Below are 22,669 nucleotides of genomic sequence, written 5' to 3'. Positions count from 1 at the left end.
AGTGGTGAGGCACCCTGAAGGGTTTCAAGCAGTCAGAAGATGAAATCTGAGACTTCCCTGGTAGTCCGGTGGTTAGGACTCTGCACTTCCACTGCAGGGGGCACGGGTTCATCCCTGGTTAGGGGAACTAAGATCCTGGATGCCCTGCAGCATAGCCAAAGGAAAAAAAAAAATCTTTCTGGAGCATCTGTGATTGGCCAGCCCTGGGGCACATACCTGAGAACAAGAATGATGTGACCCTCTGCCCTTGGGGGTCACAGTACAGCGATGTTGTTTCAATTACTCTACATTCAGTGATTTACTAAGCACAGTGTGTTCTCTCTGTGCCAGGCACTGGGTTTTTTTTTTTTTTTTTTTTTGCTTTATGCGGGCCTCTCACTGCTGTGGCCTCTCCTGTTGCGGAGCACAGGCTCTGGACGCTGACGCGCAGGCCCAGCCGCTCCGCGGCATGTGGGATCTTCCCGGACCGAGGCACGAACCCCTGTCCCCTGCATCGGCAGGCGGGCTCTCAACCACTGCGCCACCAGGGATGCCCTGTTTTTTTTGTTTCTTTTTTAATATAAATTTATTTATTTTTGGCTGCGTTGGGTCTTCATTGCTGCACGCGGGCTTTCTCTTGTTGCAGTGAGTGGGGCTTCTCATCGCGGTGGCTTCTCATTGCAGAGCACGGGTTCTAGGCGCGCGGGCTTCGGTAGTTGTGGCACACGGGCTTAATTGCTCCGCAGCATGTGGGATCTTCCTTGGACCAGGGATCAAACCTGTGTCCCTGGCACTGGCAGGCGGATTCTTAACCACTGAGAAGCCCCAGGCACTGTTCTTAAGTCTTTTTTCTCTTTAATGGTAAAATAAACATAATTACCATAAAATATACATAACATAAAACTTACCATCTTAAAAACAAAACCATCTTAACTATTTAAGTGTACAGTTCAGTGACATTAAGTATCATATTGTTGTACTAGCATCCGCACCATCCATCTCCAGAACTCTTCATCTTGCAAAACTGAAACTCTGTCCCCATTAAACACTAACTCCACCTCCCCCCTCCTCCAGCCCCTGTCAGCCACCATTGGACTTTCTGTCTCTATGAACCTGACTCTTCTAGCGACCTCCTATAAGTGGAATCAGACAGTATTTGTCCTCTTGTGACTGACTTCATTCACTGAACATCATGTCCTCAAGGTTCATCCATGTTGTAGCAGGTGTCAGACTCTCCTTCCTTTTTTTTTTTTTTTTTTTTTTTTTTTTGTGGTACGCGGGCCTCTCACTGCTGTGGCCTCTCCCGTTGCGGAGCACAGGCTCCGGACGCGCAGGCCCAGCGGCCATGGCTCACGGGCCCAGCCGCTCCGCGGCATATGGGATCCTCCCAGACCGGGGCACGAACCCGTATCCCCTGCATCGGCAGGCGGACTCTCAACCACTGCGCCACCAGGGAGGCCCTCTCCTTCCTTTTTTTTTTTTTTTTTTTTGCGGTACGCAGGCCTCACGGGCCCAGCCGCTCCACGGCATGTGGGATCTTCCCGGACCGGGGCACGAACCCGTGTCCCCTGCATCTGCAGGCGGACTCTCAACCACTGCGCCACCAGGGAAGCCCTCTCCTTCCTTTTTAAGGCTGAATAATATTCCGTTGTGTGGATATTCCATTTCTTGTGTATCCATTCATCTGTTGATGGGCACTTGGGTTGCTTCCATCTTTTGGTTATTGTGAATCATGCTGCTATGAACATGAGTATGCAAATATGTTTGAGTTCCTGATTTTATTTCTTTTGGGTCCATACCCAGAAGTAGAATTGCTGAATCACATGGTACTTCTGTGTTTAATTTTTTGAGGAACTGTGTTAACCTAAATAAATTATGATACATAAAAGATAAGAACATGATTCCACACATACACACAGAAATGTTTTGGACTTCCCCGATGGAGCAGTGGTTAAGGATCCACTATAGTGGCATCCCTATAGTGTCTTTTTGCTTTTTTAAAAATTTGACGTAAAATTCATATAACATAAAATTCGCCATTTAAGTACCACTTTGAAAAGTACATTCAGTGGTTTTTAGGATATTCACAGTGTTGTGCAACCTTCACCACTCTGAAGTTTTCCTCCACTCTGAAAAGAAACCCAACATCCATTAAGCAGTTACTCCCTCTCCCCCATCCCCCAGCCCCTGGCAACCACTAATCTGCTTTCTGTCTCTATGGACCCAGAGTGACTTTTTTTTTTTTTTTTTTTTTGCAGTACATGGGCCTCTCACCGCTGTGGCCTCTCCCGTTGTGGAGCACAGGCTCAGGACGCGCAGGCTCAGCGGCCATGGCTCACGGGCCTAGCCGCTTTGTGGCATGTGGGATCTTCCCGGACCGGGGAACGAACCCATGTCCCCTGCATCGGCAGGCGGACTCTCAACCACTGCGCCACCAGGGAAGCCCCCAGGGTGACATTTAATGTGTCCTGTTTTCCCCTGAATTTCCTGTAAATGAATAGTTAGATCTAGAGGTTGATCGGATTTAGGACTGGACACTTCATAGGTGGTATCGTGTACATAACCCCAGGAGGCAGGTAATGTCAGCGCATTTCTCATTCGTGGTGGTAGCGCCTGCTGATAAGCATCACCTAGATTCATAATCCATTAAGAGTTACAAAGTGGTGATAGTCAAATCTGCCACTTCTTCATTTACTTTTGGAATAGGTCTATAAAGAGAAATTTCCCCTCATCTATGTGGTTACCCCGAGGTACAGATGGTGTAAGTCAGCATAAATACTTAATTCTCTTGTTTGCTTGTCGATTTTCAAACTTCATAATTGTCAAGATTTTGAGTTGGTTCCCAAGTAGACTTCAAGAGTGACTGGTTGGACAGGGGAGGGATAAATTAGGAGGTTGTGATTAACATATATACACTACTTACATAAAATAGATAACAAACAAGGACCTACTGTATAGCACAGGGAACTATACTCAATATTTTGTAATAAACTATAAGGGAAAAGAATCTGAAAAAGAATTTATATATATATATATATATATATACATATATATATCTGAATCACTGTGCTCTACACCTGAAATTAATATGACATTGTAAATCAACTGTACTTCAATTAAAAAAAAATACATGGAAAACAGTAAAGTAAGCAAAAAATTGAAGAAAAGATAAGCTAGGGATAACTGCCAATCAGTTTTTGATTGACATATGATAACCAGTGTTACTGATTTTATATATAATGCCATAAAAATTGAACAGAACAAAATGAAAGAAAAAAATAGGTTTTCCAACCTGTACTCCTGTAAAATAAAATAAAAAGGAATTACTAGAAAAATGAAAAAAAACTTGCTGGTTATTTATTTTTTAGTTAAAATGCATAGATTCAGCTCCTCTGTCGGGGCCAAGCTTTCAACCAGTGTGCCCAATGGGGGTGGAATTAAACAGGAAGTTTATATCTGGGACTGGGCCTTGGCCAGGGTGTCTAGGGTTTGGTTACACACTGGGTGGGGGTCAGGGGTGGGGTGGGGTGCCGGGGAATGAGTACTGAGTGTCACGGGAACCAGGTTTTTAATTTTATTTATTTTTATTTTATTTATTTATTTATTTATTTATTTATTTATGGCTGTGTTGGGTCTTCATTTCTGTGCGAGGGCTTTCTCTAGTTGCAGCAAGTGGGGTCCACTCTCTATCGCGGTGCGCGGGCCTCTCACTGTCGCGGCCTCTCTTGTTGTGGAGCACAGGCTCCAGATGTACAGACTCAGTAATTGTGGCTCACGGGCTTAGTTGCTCCGCGGCATGTGCGATCTTCCCAAACCAGGGCTTGAACCCGTGTCCCCTGCATTGGCAGACAGATTCTCAACCACTGCGCCACCAGAGAAGCCCTGGGAACCAGGTTTTTCACAGTCACAGAAGGACTTTAGAAACATGTAAAGGGGCTGGGATAAACCTTGGTGTTGAATTCGAATCAGAAATATTGGTGTGCACTCATGGGTTTAAAGACATAAGATAATATAGGGACATATTGTAACATATTACAATGAGAGAAGCAAGAAATAATGACACTGGCCTTCCCTGGTGGCACAGAGGTTAGGAATCCGCCTGCCAGTGCAGGGGACACGGGTTAGAGCCCTGGTCCGGGAAGATCCCACATGACGCGGAGCAACTAAGCCCGTGTGCCACAACTACTGAGCCTGCGCTCTAGAGCCCCGTGAGGCACAACTACTGAAGCCCGCGTGCCTAGAGCCCATGCTCCACAACAAGAGAAGCCCCTGCAATGAGAAGCCCACGCACCGCAAAGAAGAGTAGCCCCCGCTCGCTGCAACTACAGAAAGCCTGCGCACAGCAAAGAAGACCCAAGCAGCCAAAAATAAATAAATAAATAAATTTGTTTAAAAAAAAAAAGAAGAAAGAAATAATGATACTGTGGTACCAATGAGCCCACCTGGCACCCAGATCTTGGTTTCTAAATATCATTCCCCACTAAACAGAAGGAAAGCTCCTTGGAGAAAGGGTGGAGTCCAGAGCTGGGGCAGGTAAAATTTCCAGAAAAAACCACCCTGGAACATCTTGTTGAGCCAATAAGGAAGGAAGTGCCAAAGATGGAATTAGAAAACAATCATCATTTAGCAACCATTATCTGATAGAAGAGACAGACATGGTAGACACCTCCATGCCACTCCCTTTTTCCTGCCTTCATTGAGGATGTGCTGCCTGGAGCCACAGCAGCCATCTAGCTACATGAGAAAAAGGCCAAGAGAATCTACGTCATTAACCCTAATATCATTTGACCAAATCAATGCCAGCAGCCATCCTCCTCCAGAATTCTTGTAAATAAAAGTAAAACCCTCTTTGCTAACAACAGCAACAAAATTTAATTCAGGCAAGAATCATCAATGAATATTAAATCTGGTGGGTGAAGGTCTGTTGAGGAGCGGATATTTAATTAGTTTCATGGTATTTTCCAATAAGGCACTTACTGATAAGTGCAACACTAACTCATGCTGGAGAAACCTGGAAGACACCATTTAATTAATTAATTAATTAATTAAAAAATATATTTTTTGATGTGGACCATTTTTAAAGCCTTTATTGAATTTGTTACAATATTGCTTCTGTTTTATGTTTTGGTTTTTTGGCTGCGAGGCATGTGAGATCTTAGCTCCCCGACCAGGGATGGAACCCACACCCCCTGCATTGGAAGGGGAAATCTTAACAACTGGACCACAGGGGAAGTCCCTGGAAGACACCGTTTTAACATAATCAGGTTAATATAATTAGGGTAGGTTATAAGTAGTGGAAGAAATCAACATTCTTTGCCTCCTGATACATGCACTGAGAACACAACATCACTTCTGTGGTTTCTGTTCTAAATGCATGTCATGAGGAAATATTAAAGAAAAGCAAATAGAGAGGCTTTCTACAAAATAACTAGCCAGTAATCTCCAAAAATATCAAGGTCATAAAAGACAAGGAAAGAATGAGGAATTGTTCCAGACTGCAGGAGACTGAATTAGACAGCAAAATACAACATGGGATCCCGGGATGGATGCTGGAGCTTTAAAGAACTTACTGAAACTCTGAATGGGATTTGGGAATTACCTGGTGATATTGGATCCATATTAATTTCCTGATTTTGAAGATCATACTGTGATTATGTGGAAGAATGTGCTTTACTTAAGAAATAAACTGGGACTTCTCTGATGGCACAGTGGTTAAGAATCCGCCTGACAATGCAGGGGACACAGGTTCAAGCCCTGGTCCGGGAAGATTCCCCCATGCCATGGAGCAACTAGGCCCATGTGCCACAGCTACTGAGGCTGCACTCTAGAGTCTGCGAGCTACAACTACTGAGCCCATGTGCCACGACTACTGAAGCCTGTGCGCCCGAGAGCCCGTGCTCTGCAACAAGAGAAGCCACTGCAGTGAGAAGCCCGTGCACCACGACAAAGAGTAGCTCCTGCTTGCCGCAACTAGAGAAAGCCCAAGTGCAGCAATGAAGACACAATGCAGCCAAAAATAAAAATTAATTAATTAATAAATTTTAAAAAATTAATAAAACCAATCGGTTAAAAAAAAAAAAAGAAGGAAACACTAGGGACTTCACTGGTGGTCCAGTGATTAAGAATCGGCCTTCCGGGGCTTCCCTGGTGGCGCAGTGGTTGAGAGTCTGCCTGCCGACGCAGGGGACACAGGTTCGTGCCCCGGTCTGGGAAGATCCCACATGCCGTGGAGCGGCTGGGCCCGTGAGCCATGGCCGCTGAGCCTGCACGTCCGGAGCCTGTGCTCCGCAACGGGAGAGGCCACAACAGTGAGAGGTCCGCATACCGCAAAAAAAAAAAAAAGAATCAGCCTTCCAATGCAGGGGATGAGGGTTTGATCACTGGTCAGGAAACTAAGATCCCACATGCCTCGGGGCAACTAAGCCCGTGCACCTCAACTACTGAGCCCACTTGCCACAACTAGAGAGGAGCCCGCCTGCCTCAAAGAAAGAAAGAAACACTGAAGAATTAAGGGTTAATGAGACACCATGTGTGTATCTTATACTCAAAGGATTCAGAAGTGTTAACAATTGGGGAATCTGGGCAAAGTGTTTATGGGAGCTCTGTGCATTTTTTCTGCAACTTTTATGTAAATTTGACTTTTTTTTTTTTTGCACTAAGTGGGCCTCCCACTGTTGTGGCCTCTCCCGTTGCGGAGCATAGGCTCCGGACGCGCAGGCTCAGCAGCCATGGCTCACGGGGCCCAGCCGCTCTGCGGCATGTGGGATCTTCCCGGACCGGGGCACGAACCCGTGTCCCCTGCATCGGCAGGCGGACTCTCAACCACTGCGCCACCTGGGAAGCCCTTATTGTTCCATTTTTGAAAAATGTAAGCTAGTACAGCACAAAAGAATTTAAGGTAATTGAGCTGATCTACATATTCAATAAAGGCAGGGGAAGGGGAAGAAAGGAGTATTGAGGCAATTCTCCATCCCACCTCAAGCTCTTCGCCATTGTCAGTTCCATTGCTTCTTTAGGGAAATATTTTTGGACTTTCCAAATATTCCATGATATGCCTCCCTCACTCGCTATAATTTATCACCTTTGTAATTAATAATTACATAATTGACTGCTTAATGTCTATGTCATTCCCTAGACTGAGGTCCATGAGGGCAGCAATATTTACTCAACATTGTGTCCACAGCGCCTAGCACAGTGCCTGGTTCATAATAGGCCCTATTATTGATGCTTATTACATCTAATGAATGAATTTGTTGTATGTATGAATGAATGTGAATGATAAATAAATGATGTTGGCTTTAGGCTCTTCCACGGCCCCTTAACCTCTCTAGACTTCCGTAGTTCCTCTCCGTAAAATGTGATCGGACGGTTCATCCCTCCCCCAGGATTGGCGAGAAGCCTAAGAGAGGTGACTAACACAAATCCCTTCGCTGGTGTCGCGTTGAATTCTGTAACGGTTTTATTTATTAACTGGTCTTCTGCAGGTGGCGCCACGTGCCCCGCTCGTGCCCCGCTCATGCCCCGAGTCGGCATGGGGCGGGACCAGGGATGGGGGCGGGGCAGAGACTGGGGTGGAGCCAGGACGCAGCAGGGGCGGGGCCAGCAGCTGCGGCGCCGCCGGGCCTGTGCGGCCCAGGACGTCCCCGTCGCCTCTGGCCCCGCCTCCCAGGGCGGGACTTCTACGGCGATTGGCCAGTGTAGGCGAGAGGCGGTCGCCATTGGTTCGTGGCGCCGTCTGCTTGGCGGGCGGTGTCCCGACGCAGGTGCCGGCCGGAGCGGAGCTAGCGGCGCTGACGAGACCGGCCGGGCCGGGACCAGGGCCCGGGCAAGCGGAGGGGCCTGCGCGGCCGCCCGGCCCGGCCGCGGATCAGGTAGGTACGGGAGGGAGGATGGGGCCGGAGGGTGCCGATCCGCGGGCCGGCCCCGAGTTTGAGGCCCGAGCCCGGCCCCCAGTCGGGACGGCCGGGCTCGGACAGTCGGCCCCAGCCTTCCCAGGGACTAGGTGATCGCAATTTCCGTCTTTGCAGAAGGCAGGAGGTCCTCTGGGGGCCGGCACACAGTAGGTGCCTCTCCGAGCCTCGGTCTCCTCATCTGTGAAACCGGGTCATCCGAGTACCAACCTAATTGGGCTGTTGGGAGGAATCAGGAGGTAGCAAATGAGGAAAGCGCTCTGCACACAGTAGGCGGTCAATAAATGACCAGGCACCTTCCCCAACCTCCTCCTGAGAGGGGCTCTGCCAGGAAAATAGTAAATATAATGACCCAGGCACTTGCTTAGCAGAGTGCCTGGCTGCTCGTGGGTGCTCAAAACGGGATAGCCAGAATTTATAGGATTAGGTCATTTAGTCCTCTAGCGACAATATCAAGTGGAAGTACTAGAAACGTTCCCTGCTATACGGATGAGGAATGAAGGCTCAGAGAGGTCAAGCCTTTTGCCCAGGGCTACACAGCGAGTAATGATCAGAGCTGCGATTAGAGCCTGGCCTTCAGTGCAGGGCCATGCAAGTACTGAAGGGCATATAGGAGCCTCTCTGTGGTAAGTGAAGAGGAATGAATGCATTTCACAGGCTCCATGTTTATCTTAAAAAATAATAACAGTGAGCATTTGTTGAGCGCTTACTGTGTGCCAGGCACTGGCTGTGCCTTGTCTCATCAAACCCTACCAACAGCTCTGTAAGATGATGATGGTAATTATCATAAGAGCTAATATTTATCGACTTTCTCATATTTATGCATGTATGAGCTGGGTTTCATTGGGACCCCCATTATACAGAAGAGAAAACTGAGGCCCAGAGAGCAAAGAATCTGGACTGAGATGACACTCTGGGGAGCTAGGGCCCTCTGACTCTTCTTCCCTTGGTTTCCTGCCCTCAGAAAAAAGGAGTCTGGGTAGGTGTGGAAAGGTTGTGGTTCCCCAGCACCACCCCAGACAAGCCTAGCCAAGGGCGAGCTTCGCTGGAGGAATTGAGCCTGGGTGCTCGTTCCCAGGAAGCCCCTCAGCAGACACAGTCCACTAGCTTCATCAACTTATTTGACAAAGGAGAATAATGAGGCCCAGAGAAGCCAAGTGTCTTGTTCCAGGACAGACAGCATTAGTAACAGAGTCAGGACTTAAAAGAACCCAGATCTCTTGAGTCCCAGACCCACTCACTGGACTAAGCTCAAATCCTGGCACTGTCCTGACTTAGCTTGTGATCTTGGGCAAGAAGCTGCCCCTCTCTGAGCCTCAGTCTCCTCACCTGTCAAATGGGGGTAATTATTGGACTTACATCATAGTTTTGTTGTGAAGACTCAGTGAAATCCATCTCTCAAGCACTGGGCCAAGTTTGCTTGAGGCATTGGCTCTCTCTGCCATCCCAGCAGCCCCAGAGCTGCAGCCACCCTATCCTTGTATCCAGCCTCGAGTTTGGCCTCTTGCAAGCCCAAGATCTGTGCTTTGCACAGATCTCTAGCCTCTAAATATTTCTGATTCCCATCATGGGTGCTGGCAGACCAGGGTCTGGAGGGCGGGGTCAAGAGACCTGGCTCTCCCAACCCTGCACTTACACAGAGGAGGGGCTGAAAAATTAATGCAGGAACTCTGTACTAGACACAGGGCCAGGTGCTGGAGAGACTGATGAATGGAAGACAGACGTGGTTAAACCAGTAGATGAAGAAATAAGAGCATTTCATGGGAATTCCCTGGTGGTCCAGTGGTTAGGACTCTGCTCTTTCACTGCTGAGGGTCCAGGTTCAATCCCTGGTCGGGGAGGTAAGATCCCACAAGCTGTGTGGTGCGACCAAAAAAGAAAAAAAAAAGAAAAGAAATAAGAGCATTTCAGGCCCGTAGGCAGAGAGTCTTCTGCGCTGTTCCTAAGGCCGCTGAGTCACTGGACCCCCTGGGTCTGGCCTTTGCCTGGTTCTTGGATGGATCGAGAGGGAGCCCACTGTGGCCGTATGCCTGAGCACCCTCTCCAGTATCTGCTGACTCAGGAATAAAGGCGGCATTGGCCTCTCAAAAAAAAAAGGAAAAAGCATTTCAGAGAGGGGTACATTCTGTAAGGGCAATAACGTGGACACCAATGGCACTTTGACCAGAGTGGTCAGGGAAAACCTCTCTGGGGAGGTGACCTTTGAAGGGGACACTTATAACAACTGTTTGAGTTCAGTAAGCTTAGCACAGTACCCGGCTTGCAGTAGGTACTTAATAAACAGTAACTGCTATTATTATTTTGGTGATTTGCAGGCCTTGCATTAGCAGATTTTACCAGTGTTTTTTGTTTTTGTTTTTCCCCTGACAGTAAAAGAAATGATAGAACTTAATATACAGTAGCTGTGATGTTTCTTGTGATGCCCAATTACTTGCAGAAATGTGAAGGCCAATCCTTGGAGGGGCAAGAAGAGTGGATTCCCCTCTGCCTGCCTTCCCTTGGGTAACCCAGTGACTTCCCTGCTGGCCTCTGAGCTGGAAATTCTGGGTGCAGGCACTCGGAAGGGACAGCAGTGTACACAACATGGCAGGCCTGGCCACTGCCCTGAGGATGTTATCTCAGTCATGCAGCCTTCCTCCCAGCCTCCTCCTGCCTCTGGGCTGACACTTGCTTATGTGGCCAACAGCAGCCCAACTATAGAGGCTCAGAAGGGCCTGCTGAGCCTGGAGGTCTTCTGGCTGAGCTGTTCAGAGACTGTTGTTCTGGCAGCAGACTGTCCTGGTGCAAAAAGTTAGCCGATGACTTACACTGCTTCCCTCCCGCCCCTCTTTGGGTCTCAGAGTTTGACTGGCAAGGGTTGGTAAAAAACAACTGTGGGGGGACCTCAGCGAGTGTTTCGGGGGTCTCTGGATCCTAGTTCCTAGGGACAAACGGTGGAGTATGAGACAAGTTTGGGACAGAGATCCTTAGCTCCAGGGCACCTGTATTGGTTTCAAGAGTCCTCTGTTACTTTCATGAAATTCTCCAAGGGAAACACACAAGACTTGCTGGCTGGTTCTGTGACGGAAGAAGAGCTTGCCAAGGGTTCCTTTTGGCAGGTCAGACCCTGGGGTGGGGGACAGAATCCTGCTGAAGTCTCCCACCCAGAGCAGACTTCAGATTGCTCTGGTGGCCTCTCCTTGGGGACAGAGGCATGGGTTAGAGCGGCTGCTCTGGTGGGTGGGGACAGAGACTGCCATGGTCCTCCCCAGCCTGGGCCGCTTCCTTGATAGCTTGAGTTATCAAGGAGTTCAGAGCCCCACAAGAGGCCGTCAACCAGGAGGGTCAAAGTGACTCACCATCCTGGTCTGCTGGGCCAAGTGTCTAGCTCAGTTCTGGCCCACTCCAAGGTGGGCGTGAGCCCAGGCCTGGCAATCCAATCCATGGAGAACAGTCTCTACATGGTTGGCGGGCATGGTTCTGTTCCTGGAAAGCGCCAAGCACAGGGCCTGCTACACAGAAGGTGTTCAATCACTGTTAGGTGCTGTTATCATGTCTGCAAAGGTGATATTGGGGGTGACCTGCATGCTTTGCAGGCTGGGCCGGGCTGGCCTTTCTTAGGAGAGCCAGAGGTAATATAATCAAGCCCCTGAGATGTGCCAGGCCTGGGCTGAGCTGCATGTGTGACCTTATTGAATCCTCACAGCCCCCTCCAAAGCCCCATTGTACAGATTGGGCAACCGAGGCTCAGAGAGCTGGATTCGGTGTGTGGCTTGCTAACCTTGCCCTTAATCTTCCTGCCGGCCTCTCCCCAGGCTCCTGGGACCATGGGCCTCAGGCCCTGAGGACGTGGGGCTCCCTGTGGCCATGACGACGGGTGACTGCTGTCACCTCCCTGGCTCCCTGTGCGACTGCGACTGCTCCGACAGCCCCGCCTTCTCCAAGGTCGTGGAGGCCACGGGCCTCGGGCCACCCCAGTATGTGGCACAGGTGACTTCAAGGGACGGCCGGCTCCTCTCAACTGTCATCCGGGCCTTGGACACACCGAGGTTAGTGGTGGCCAAGCAGCGATCTTTGCCTTCACTCACTTCACTCTCGGGCCCAAGGGATTTCCTCCCAGCCCTGCCTGGGGTCAGAAATCCAACTGCGGGAATCCCCTGGCGGTCCAGTGGTTAGGGCTTGGTGCTTTCACTGCCGGGGCCTGGGTTCGATCCCTGGTCGGGGAACTAAGATCCCACTAGCCGTGGGCCAGAAAAAAAAACAAAAAAGAAATCCAGCCACCTAGAGGGGCCAGGTGGGCAAATAAACTAGTAATCACCACGTGGAAACTGGCTAGCCAGGTCTGATTCTTCATGAAAAGCAGAAACTCCAGATTACTGGGTAAAATCTGAAGGTCCGATGTTGGTGAGTAGCTCACGTCTTGGGGAGGCTGCTTGAGGAAGTGGCTGGCTATGGACTCAGGGTGCCTGGGATCAGGTCCTGAGTAGAAGCCTCTCTCCCTGTACAACCTGGGAAAAGTTGCTTCACCCCCGTATCTCTAAACTGGGGACACCTTCCTCACTGGGTTGTTTTGAGAGTACGTGGCCGTGGTCCACATAAAGTGCCCGCAAGGGGCTTTGCCACCTCATAAGCATTTGATAAATGTACTTAAACCTCAGTGCCAGCCTTCCAGACCCACGTGTGAGCTGAGTCTGCCTGGTTCGCCAACTTGTCACCAGTCCCAAGGAAAAGAGATTTAAGGAAACCCCACACAAATTTAAATCCACTTTAACTCACTAAGATTTAATCTGTCCACCAGTTTTTCAAGTTTAATGTATTTCATCATGTTTACTTGAGACAATTTAATTCATAAGCTTTTCTTTCCAATTTTTTGTATTGTTACGATATAACACAATTTAGCTTCTTGGCCATTTTATTTTTATTTTTTTTAATTAATTTATTTTATTTATTTATCTTTGGCTGTGTTGGGTCTTCATTGCTGCATGCGGGCTTTCTCTAGTTGTGGCGAGCGGGGGCTACTCTTCGTTGCGGTGCGCGGGCTTCTCATTGTGGTGGCTTCTCTTGTTGCAGAACATGGACTCTAGGTGCACAGCTTCAGTAGTTGTGGCATGCGGACTCAGTAGTTGTGGCATGCGGACTCAGTAGTTGTGGCTCGTGGGCTCTAGAGCACAGGCTCAGTAGTTGTGGCGCATGGACTTAGTTGCTCCTTGGCATGTGGGATCTTCCCGGATCAGGGCTCGAACCTGTGTCCCCTGCGTTGGCAGGCAGATTCTTAACCACTGCGCCACCAGGGAAGCCCTCTTGGCCATTTTAAAATGTACAGTTCAGTGGCTTTAAGTACATTCACAGTGTTGTGCAACCATCACCACCATTCAACCCCATAACTCTTTTGATCTTGCAAAACTGAAACTCTGTCCTCATTAGACACTCACTCCCCAGCCCCTGGCCCCCACCATCTACTTTCTGTCTCTGTGGATCGGACTCCTCTAGGGACCCCCTGTGAGTGGAATCAGACATTATTTGTCCTTTTGTGACGGCTTCTTTCACTGAGCATCATGTCTTCAGGGTTCATCTGTGTGGTAGCAGGTGTCAGAGTCAATTCATAAGCTCTTCATTCAAAACATAAAAAGAAGCAGATGGAAGCCTTGCAGTGCTTTGGAGGGAGCCCACTGCCAGTCACCTTGTAAGTCTTTGCCTGGCATCACTTCTTTCAGGAAGCCTTGCCTAAGCCCAGATGAGATTGGAGTTCTCCTTCTGGGCTTCCTCCAGGGTCTTGGTTTTTATGTCTGCATCTCCATCAGACACCCTGAAGTCAGGACAGGGTTTGTGCTGCTTGAGCCAGGCTGGGAGCAAGGGGACCCTTAGTGGGCCCAGGGGCCTCCTAGCCAGAGCTGCCGGGGTGGGGGGCAGGGAGGAAGTCTCCCTCCATGGGGTTCCTGGGGGCCACTGAGTGAGTTGACGTCACCTTGCCCCACCCTCCCTTTTTACACCTGGGGAAACCGAGTCCCAGAGGGAGCTGGACCCCTGCCAGCGTCACTGAGCAGAGCTGAGGCGTGAACCTAGGGCTCCCCCTTGGGTGTGGGGGGCAGGAGGAGAAGCCTGTTTGGTCCTGTCAGCCTCCCCTGCAGCCCTCAGAGACCCAGGCAAGCAGCAGTACCAGAGTGGCCCCTCCGTGGGCAGCTGGTGGTCAGGACAGCTCTGCCCACTGAGACTGACCGCAGGGTCCTCCTGATCTACCCCTCTGCCATTTTTTATTTTTTTGGCTGGATTGTATGGTAGTGCTATTTTTTTTTAATTTTTAAATTTTTAATATAATTTTTAAAGGTTACAGTCCATTTACAGTTATTACAAAATATTGGCTCTATTCCCGGTGCTGTACAATACATCCCTGTAACCTATCTTACACCCAATAGTTCGTACCTCCCACTTCCCGACCCTCACGTTGCCCTTCTCCTCCCTCTCCCCTCTGGTAACCACTAGTTTGTTCTCTATATCTCTGAGTCTGCTTTTTGTGTTGTTATACTCACTCGTTTCTTGTATTTTTTAGATTCCACACATAAGCGTATAGTAATTGTCTTTCTCTGTCTGACTCATTTCACTCAGCATAACACCCTCCAAGTCCATCCACGTTGCTACAAATGGCAAAATTTCGTTCTTTTTGACAGCTGTCTCTTCTGCCTTTTTGTTTTGTTTTGTTTTTTGGCCGCACCGTGAGGCATGTGGGATCTTAGTTCCCCGGCCAGGGATCGAACCTGTACTCCCTGCAGTGGAAGCGCAGAGTCTTAACCACTGGACCGCCAGGGAAGTCCCCCCTCTGCCTTTTGATGCAGCTCAATCCCAACTTGCCCAGCCTGAAAGCCAGGGCAGAACAACCCTTCCCAGAGAGAGGGCTGCTGTTTTCCCAAAGGGTTGTCATCATCCAGGGACGGGGCCCTCTTTACAGCCTCCTGGCCAATCTCGCCAGGAGGAAACGAGGATCCTCCACTGCCACTGCTGGGAGGTGCTGGGATCGGCAGAGGCCACACAAGCAGGTCACTGTCCCCCTCCTTCTCTTCACTCACCCTGTAACTCCTCCTCCCAGCCAGCCTGTGCCATCTGGGAGCAGCAAGGGTGGGGCTGAAAGATATTGTCCCCAGCACCTGGCTGGTTCCATGACCATAAAATCAAGCCTTCCATTTCACTTCAGAGGAGACCCTGATTCCTGGGAGCCCATGGCACCCCAAGTGGGGCAGAAAGTTCTGGACCCTGAAACCTTCAGAGGACAAAGAGGAAGGCCCAGGAGGTATCTCCAGGGCCCAGGACAGTCCACAAAGGCTTAGGCTTGAGGGCCAGCATCTGGGGCCCCTCTGGCCTCTGTGAGGCCTCCCTTCTCTCCGCCCCCTGGTCTGTGAGCCAGGCCCTCCCGGAAGCTGCCCTGAGCATTTCCACACCCCCAGCCCTTCCACCTGGCCTCATCCCGCTGCCCGATTCCCCATGGCATCCATTTCCATCTCCCTTCTGCCCATGGAGCATGCTCTGGGCAGCCCCACTGGGATCTGTGGATGTCTCACCTGCTCTCCCATCCCATTTCCTCCTCAACTGTATCATTTGCATGATTTTCCTGCCAGAATTTCGGGAGTAAAGCCTATTTCTCTTGCCCTACTACCGGTGGCAGGCAGCCTAGTGGCTCAGAGTATACAAGCCCTGGAGTGACTTCCTGGGTTCCAATCCCAGCTATGCCCGACGACTAGCTGTGTGACTTATGCACAAACAGATGCCTCAGTTTCCCTGTCTGTAAAACAGGGGCAAAAAGAACACCTTCCTCCCAGGCTCCCTGTGAGAATGAGAAAAATTAACCCAGATGTTGCCCTCCAAATTGTGCATGGGACCTCATCAGTGCTCAATCATAAATCAGTGTGTGCTTTGTTTTCTTGTGTTTTGTTTTCTCTGAACTTACACCTCTGAAGTAGGGTTCTTCAGGGACAAACCCCAAAACCGACGTGGCTCTCCCTCAAGGTCCTCGTCACTTCTACTTCCCGGCTTGGTTTCCGGAGCAGGGATCCCTTTCCTGTTCACTTTTTTTTTTTTTTTTTTGCGGTGCGTGGGCCTCTCACTGTTGTGACCTCTCCCGTTGCGGAGGACAGGCTCCGGACACGCAGGCTCAGCGGCCATGGCTCATGGGCCCAGCCGCTCCGCGGCATGTGGGATCTTCCCGGACCGGGGCACGAACCCGTGTCCCCTGCATTGGCAGGCGGACTCTCAACCTCTGCGCCACCAGGGAAGCCCCTTTTCCATTCACTTGATGTGTGTGGGGAGTGTGGGAGCAGAGGGGAGCCCGGCATGCCCTTTTGACCTTGGAGGAAAAAGTAGCAGCCCAGGCACAGGATTGAGGACCAGAAAGCAGACCTGAGGGGTCAGCTCAGCTCTTGGGTTTCAAAGCAGCCAGGCCCCGCCCCACAGCCGGAGACACTGAGAAAAGGATAGAAAGTTTCTGAGGGGAAACTGGCGTTATCTGGAAAACAACTCTCCTGCTCCGCCTCCCCCGTGTGTTCCCGCAGTCCTCTCTCTGGGCAGAAATGTCTGGAAAACAATGACTCATGTGCTGGACAGCCGCTGGGGCCACCAAGGCCACGCCCCTGGCCTCCTGAGCTGCCCCAGGAAGGACCCAGCATCCCCAGAGACCAAGCTGGGGCCGAGACATCCCTGAAGCAGCTTCCTGCAGACGCTTTTTATGTCTGTTTTCCGAGCCTCACTAGAGCAGAAGAGCCGGGGAGCGCTTCTCCCTGGACGCACAGGTTTCTTAGGTAGCATGGCCTTCAGGTGCGGCTGGATCCAGAGCTTCTGATGGTGTCCTTGAGACTCTGCTTCTCCCTATCTCTTGGCTCCACCTTCCTCTGTTTCCCTCTGTTTTGGCATCACTTACAGACTCCGTGTGGGGACCAGGCTGCTGCCAGCAGCTCCAGACTTACATCAGCCATGCTGCCTGTAGTTCTGGAGTTTAGGGGAAAAAAAAAAAAAAAAGAATTTCAGGAATCAATTCCCAGTGGCTCTGATTGCATCACACATGCTGTTCCCTGAGTCGGCCCCTGTGACCAGTGATGTGTGGTGTTTTGATTGGTGAGGCCTGAGGTCATCAGGGGTGTCGTCTTGAGGACGAAGAGTTGAGAGTGGATTGGTTGCCCAGCACAATCAGGGTGGCATTGTAGGAGAAGAAGGAGTGGATGCTGGGCAGGCAGGTACAAGTGATGCTCACCCTGGGCCTAAAAAGGTGCCGCGGGAACCTTGGGGAGGGAGCACATCACTCCACCTGTGGGAGTCTGTGAAGGCTTCCCAAGGGAAAGGATATTTGGAGCCGGGCGTTGAAGGATGAATAGGAGTTTGCCAAGTAGCAGCATATAGGGGCAATGCTGAGCTTGTGATCCAGTGCATGTGAAGTAGGAATAGGCAGGAAACTTGATCATTACTCATGTGTCCCATCTGTGTGTCTAGCGATGGTCCATTCTGCAGGATCTGCCATGAGGGAGCTAATGGGGAGAGCTTGCTGTCTCCGTGTGGTTGCACTGGCACACTGGGCGCCGTGCACAAGAGCTGTCTGGAGAGATGGCTTTCCTCATCCAATACCAGCTACTGCGAGCTGTGCCACACGGAGTTTGCAGTGGAGAAGAGGCCCCGGCCCCTCACAGAGGTATATGCTTGGGAGCCTGAGGTTGGAGTGGGCAGGGGGGAAGAAGGCAGGCGTGGGGCCGGAGGAGGGAATTGCCCTGGAGGAGCCTGGGGGGCTGGGGAAGCAGCTTCTCTATAGGGAGGAACCTCTCTCCTGTCCCCGGGGTCAGTTCTGCTGATGGGGTGGGGAACCGGGCCTGAGGTTCCAGACCTGACAGACCCTGTGCCTCCTCCCTGTTTTGGTCACTTCAGGTGACCCTAAGGCTGAGACCTGAGGAATGAGAAGGGAGTGCCCCACCTGGGGAAGGGCAGTCCCGACGGAGGGCGCAGCAAGTGCAAAGGCTCTGAGGCCAGGAGAAGCTTGGTGTTTTTGACAAAGCCCACGTGGCTGGAGTAGAGCTAGTTAAAGGAGGAGAGCGGCCCAGAGGGAGGGGTAGCGGCCTCGCCGGGGGGCTTTGTGGGCCAAGTCTGGGAGCTTAGACTGTAGCCTGAGCGTGATGGGTGGGGGTTGAGATGGGGTATTCCCAGGTATGACGGGAGCCACATGGCTTTCCAGAGCATTGCTGGTTGCCCGGGTGCCCTCCAGGCTCCTCTCTGCCCAGCTTGGCTTGGCGTGGGGCAGCTGAGAGCTGCAGGCAGATGTCACTGTGCCGAAGTGTGGGCTCCTGGAAAGGCCCCTGGCCCACCCGGGACCTTGGGCTCTTAGGAGAACAGTTGGAGGGAGAGCCAGCCTGCCTGCACCGCTCACCCCCACATGCTCCCACCCCAGTGCCTTTGCACATGTTCTTTCTGCAGCCTCGAGCGCTGTCTCCCCCATTCTTCACCAGGCCCCTTCTGCTCATTCGGTTCTCTGCAGTGTCACCTCCTCGGCTTAGCCTTCCCCATCCTGATCATTCACCCTGTTTCATGCCTCCCCCGACTAGCATGGGAGCTATGGGCAGGGACTTTTTCCTGCCATCAACTGTGGCAGGCAGTGTAGCATAGAGGCCAAGACGCACAGGTCCTGGGACAAGACTTCCTGGGCTCCAGTCCTGGCTTTGTGGATGACTAGCCATATGAGTTTGCACAAATGGGTCAGTATCTCCATGCCCTCAGTTTCCCCCACCTATAAAACAAGGTCATGGAACTTCCCTGGCGGTCCAGTGGTTAAGACTCCGTGCTTCCACTGCTGGGGGCATGCGTCTGATCCCCTGTGCGGCCAAAAAAACCAAAGAACCAAAAAACAAAAAACAAGGGCAGAAGTGCCCCGCACCTATCCGGGCCTGGCCTGTCATCGTCATCGTCTCCATAAATATTTGAAAGAAGGAACGAACGCAGGGAGGTGCCAGGCAGGAGGCTGGTCCTGCAGGGCCCAGCGATGAAGATGGGCGTCAGCACAGCGGGCGGAGGGCCTGGGGGTCCCGCACCCCGTCCCCCCGCAGAGGCTCGAGGGAGGGCGGTGCATGACGGTCTCTCTCAGCGGCTCCCCCTCTCTTCTTCCCCGCAGTGGCTGAAGGACCCAGGGCCTCGGACAGAGAAGAGGACACTGTGCTGCGACATGGTGTGCTTCCTGTTCATCACGCCTCTGGCCGCGATCTCAGGCTGGCTGTGCCTGCGCGGGGCCCAGGACCACCTCAGGCTCCATAGCCGGCTGGAGGCGGTGGGGCTCATCGCCCTCACCATTGCCCTCTTCACCATCTACGTCCTCTGGACGCTGGTGAGTGGCTGCCCGCCAGAGAGCAGGCATCTGGGAGCAGTCAGGCCCGGGGTTTGGTCAGTGGCTTGGAGGGGGTGGGGGGGCGCCCTGCCTGCCTCGGTTTGTGGCTGGCCCTCGGTTTGTGGCTGGCCCTCGGGTGGAAGCAATTCCCAGCATCTCATGGAGCTCCAGATTCCAAGCTGGTCCAAGGTCCAGGGAGCCAGGCGTGAGCCTTCTGCCCCAAGGATACAAGGGCATGTGATCACCTCTGCTGAGTGCAGGCCCCGCCAGCCACGAGCTCCACCAAGACTGTGCTGGTGGTGGAGGTGGGGTGGGGTGGGGTGGAGGAGTGGGGGTGGGGAGAGGCAGAGGGACACCAAAAGGCTGCGGAAGAAAGAGCAGGAGAAAGAGAGACAAAGAGAGAGGACCATAAAGAGACAGACAAGGGACTTCCCTGGCGGTCCAGTGGTTAAGACTCCAGGCTTGCACTGCAGGGGGCATGGGTTGATCCCTGGTCGGGGAACTAAGGTCGATCGCCCCACGTGGGGGTGGGGTGGGTGCTGAGAGAGAAAACGACAGGGGTTGAGAGACAGGGAGTGTAGTGGGGTGTTGTCCCCGGCTTCTGGCAGGCATGAGAACCCTCACTCAGAGAGGAAAGGTCCCCAGAGTCTGGCCCCTCAAACAGAGCTACTGGCCTCCAGATGTGGGGCACTCCCTCCTGAAGAATTGTTTCCCAGCACATCCACCAAGCAGGTTTTTTTTTTTTTTTTTTTTTTTTTGCGGTACGCGGGCCTCTCACTGTTGTGGCCTCTCCCATTGCGGAGCACAGGCTCCGGACGCGCAGGCTCAGCGGCCATGGCTCACGGGCCCAGCCGCTCTGCGGCATGTGGGATCTTCCCGGACCGGGGCACGAACCCGTGTCCCCTGCATCGGCAGGCGGACTCTCAACCACTGTGCCACCAGGGAAGTCCCAAGCAGGTTTTTTAATACAAGTAGGATGAAATCATAGGTCCTGCTTTGCAGTCTGCTTGTTTTCACTTTGCTAATGTCCTTTTAAAAAAAAAAAAAGCAGCCACCCAACAATCTTTCATTGTATGGGCGTGCTGTATTTTTTTAACTAATCCCTTTTGATGGACACTGGGATCATTTCCAATGTTTTTTTTTTTGTTGGTTTGTTTTTTTGCCGTTATAAACTGTGCTTTGGGTGCCACCTGTGCAAATGTTTCTTGGAACTGGCTTGGTTAAAGAGTATGAACCATTGACATTTATTGGAAAAAATGTTTTTTTTTTTAATAGATTTGACTCATTAGAGCAGTTCGAGGTTAAACAGCAAAATGGAGCAGAAAGTACAGAGTTCTCCAAAATCCTCCCCCACATCTGCAGAGCCTCCTCCACGATCAGCAGGGCACCAGAGCAGTGCATTTATTACAGTCGATGAACCAACATTGACACATCATCACCCCCAGCCCATAGTTTACATTAGGGATTCACTCTTGGTGTTGAACAATTTGTGGGTTTAGACAAATGTATAATGACATGTATCCACCATTAGAGTGTCATACAGAGCATTTTCACTGCCCTAAAACCCCTCTGTGATCCTCCGGTTCATCTCTCCCTCCCCCAAGCCCTGGTAACCACTGCTTCTCTTACTGTCTCCATAGTTTTGCCTTTTCCAGAATGTCCTATAGTTGGAATCATGCAGTCTATAGCCTTTTCAGTGAAAGCACCGAGTCCTAACCACTGGACCGCCAGGGAATTCCCTGTAGCCTTTTCAGATCTGCTTCTTTCACTTAGTCATACGCATTTAAGTTTCCTCCATGTCTTTTCCTGACTTGATAGCTCATTTCTTTTTGGTGCCAAATAATATTCCATTGTCTGGATGTCCCACAGTTTATTTATCCACTTATCCACGGAAGGACATCTTAGTTGCTTCCATGTTTTGGCAGTTATATGATCCATTGACGTTTGGCCCCTTCCAAGAGGCTTTATCACTTCACTGCCACCCTCTGAGAGACAGAAAGGGACACCCCCCGCCTTCCACACATACACACACAGACCCTCTCACCTTTGCAGGGCCCTCAGTGCTGGTGGGGAGGTCCCCCAGGTGAGGGAATGGGTGTGTGTGCACTGTCTGTGTGAGAAATGCCCGGATGCTGCTCCTGCTTCTGGAAGCAGGAGCCTGGTCCTGGTTAGGTCGAGGCAGATGCCTCAGGGGCCTGGTTTTCCTCTCTTGGGGGTAGAGGCTGTATGGCCAGAGGCTGGCCCTCCCGCTCATCTCCACCCTGCCCTGCAGGTCTCATTCCGCTACCATTGCCAGCTGTACTCCGAGTGGAGAAGGACCAATCAGAAAGTGCGCCTGAAGATACGGGCCACTGACGGCCCCGAAGGCACCCAGCACTCCCCTCTGGCAGCTGGGCTCCTGAAGAAGGTGGCAGAGGAGACGCCCGTGTGAAGGCCGGGCTGGCAGGGCCAGAGGCAGCTGGCGATGCCCTGGCGTTTGGAAGGACAGAAACTACCCGACCCTTCCGCACGGCTGGAATGCTTCTTAGGCCAAGAGATACCAAAGTGGAGCTGATTCCGTGATCCCCGTGTGAAGCTATTCTCAGATCGTTTTGCACACTCTTATACACGAGGAGGACAGATGGACGTGGTCCCGAGCTTCAGATGGAGCAGGCACCCTGATCTCATTCTGAGGTCTACCCGGCCCCTCCTGGGCCAGCAGCCATGGCCAGAGGCGAGTCGCGGGCACCCATCGAGTTGGGAGGTTCCGCAAGCTTCTTGCACTTTTCTGCACCTGGCAGGCTCACATTCCCGGCACCCTCAACTTTATAAAGTTGCACTGTGTTTCAAAACCCACCCCCCTACCCCACCCCACCCCTAATGAATAAAAGGAGCCCTTGCTGGACAAAACGGACTTGTCAGTCCCGTTTCTGAGGCCTCAAAGTGAGGGCGCGGGGACCGAGGGGAGTCAGGACCACACAGAGGTAACAGCAGCAACAACCAATGCTCTCGGCTGGTTTGAGGGATCACAGGGCTGGAAGCAAAGTGCGAGTTTTCAAGTGAAGAGCAGGTAGCAGGGCTATGTATTAAATGATTTAAAATAAATATACATAAGAATAGTGTCTACTTCCTGTGCGTCTCCCGTGGGTCAGGTACCCCGCTGGGCCCTTTACACTCACTAACAAGTAACGTCCACACTTACCGAGGGTCACCCTGAACAGGGCCCAGTACTTTTTTTTTTTTTTTTTTGGCCACATCACGCAGCATGTGAGATCTTAACTCCTCAGCCAGGGATCGAACCCTCGCCCCCTGCATTGGAAGCACAGAGTCTTAACCACTGGACTGCCAGGGAAGTCCTGAGTTGTAGTTTGGTGCTAGGCTGTCTTTCATGACCCTTAACCCTAGCAGAGAGAGAGCAAGTCTTAGATCCTTTGGCAGAGCTATGACTGAATTTACACTTTAATAGCACCATTCTCTTATTTAT

The 22,669-nt window shown here is 51.4% G+C and overlaps 1 protein-coding gene across 1 annotated transcript; it reads left to right on the top strand.

Moving 5' to 3' along the window:
- Positions 1-7,715: 7,715 nt before the first annotated feature.
- MARCHF2 (membrane associated ring-CH-type finger 2) lies at positions 7,716-22,095 on the top strand. Its single transcript, XM_081232248.1, has 5 exons — positions 7,716-7,850; positions 11,684-11,917; positions 17,337-17,532; positions 18,997-19,206; positions 21,479-22,095. Exons 2-5 carry the CDS (start codon positions 11,736-11,738, stop codon positions 21,635-21,637), a joined length of 747 nt encoding a protein of 248 aa, XP_081088374.1. The 5' UTR covers positions 7,716-7,850; positions 11,684-11,735; the 3' UTR covers positions 21,638-22,095.
- The last annotated feature ends 574 nt before the right edge of the window (positions 22,096-22,669 follow it).

This window comes from Mesoplodon bidens (genome assembly GCF_964165515.1).
Source record: "Mesoplodon bidens genome assembly, chromosome: 4".
Taxonomy (NCBI): domain Eukaryota; kingdom Metazoa; phylum Chordata; class Mammalia; order Artiodactyla; family Ziphiidae; genus Mesoplodon; species Mesoplodon bidens.
The sequence above is the reverse complement of the archived record's forward strand: the minus strand, read 5'-3'. Positions and strand labels throughout refer to the sequence as shown.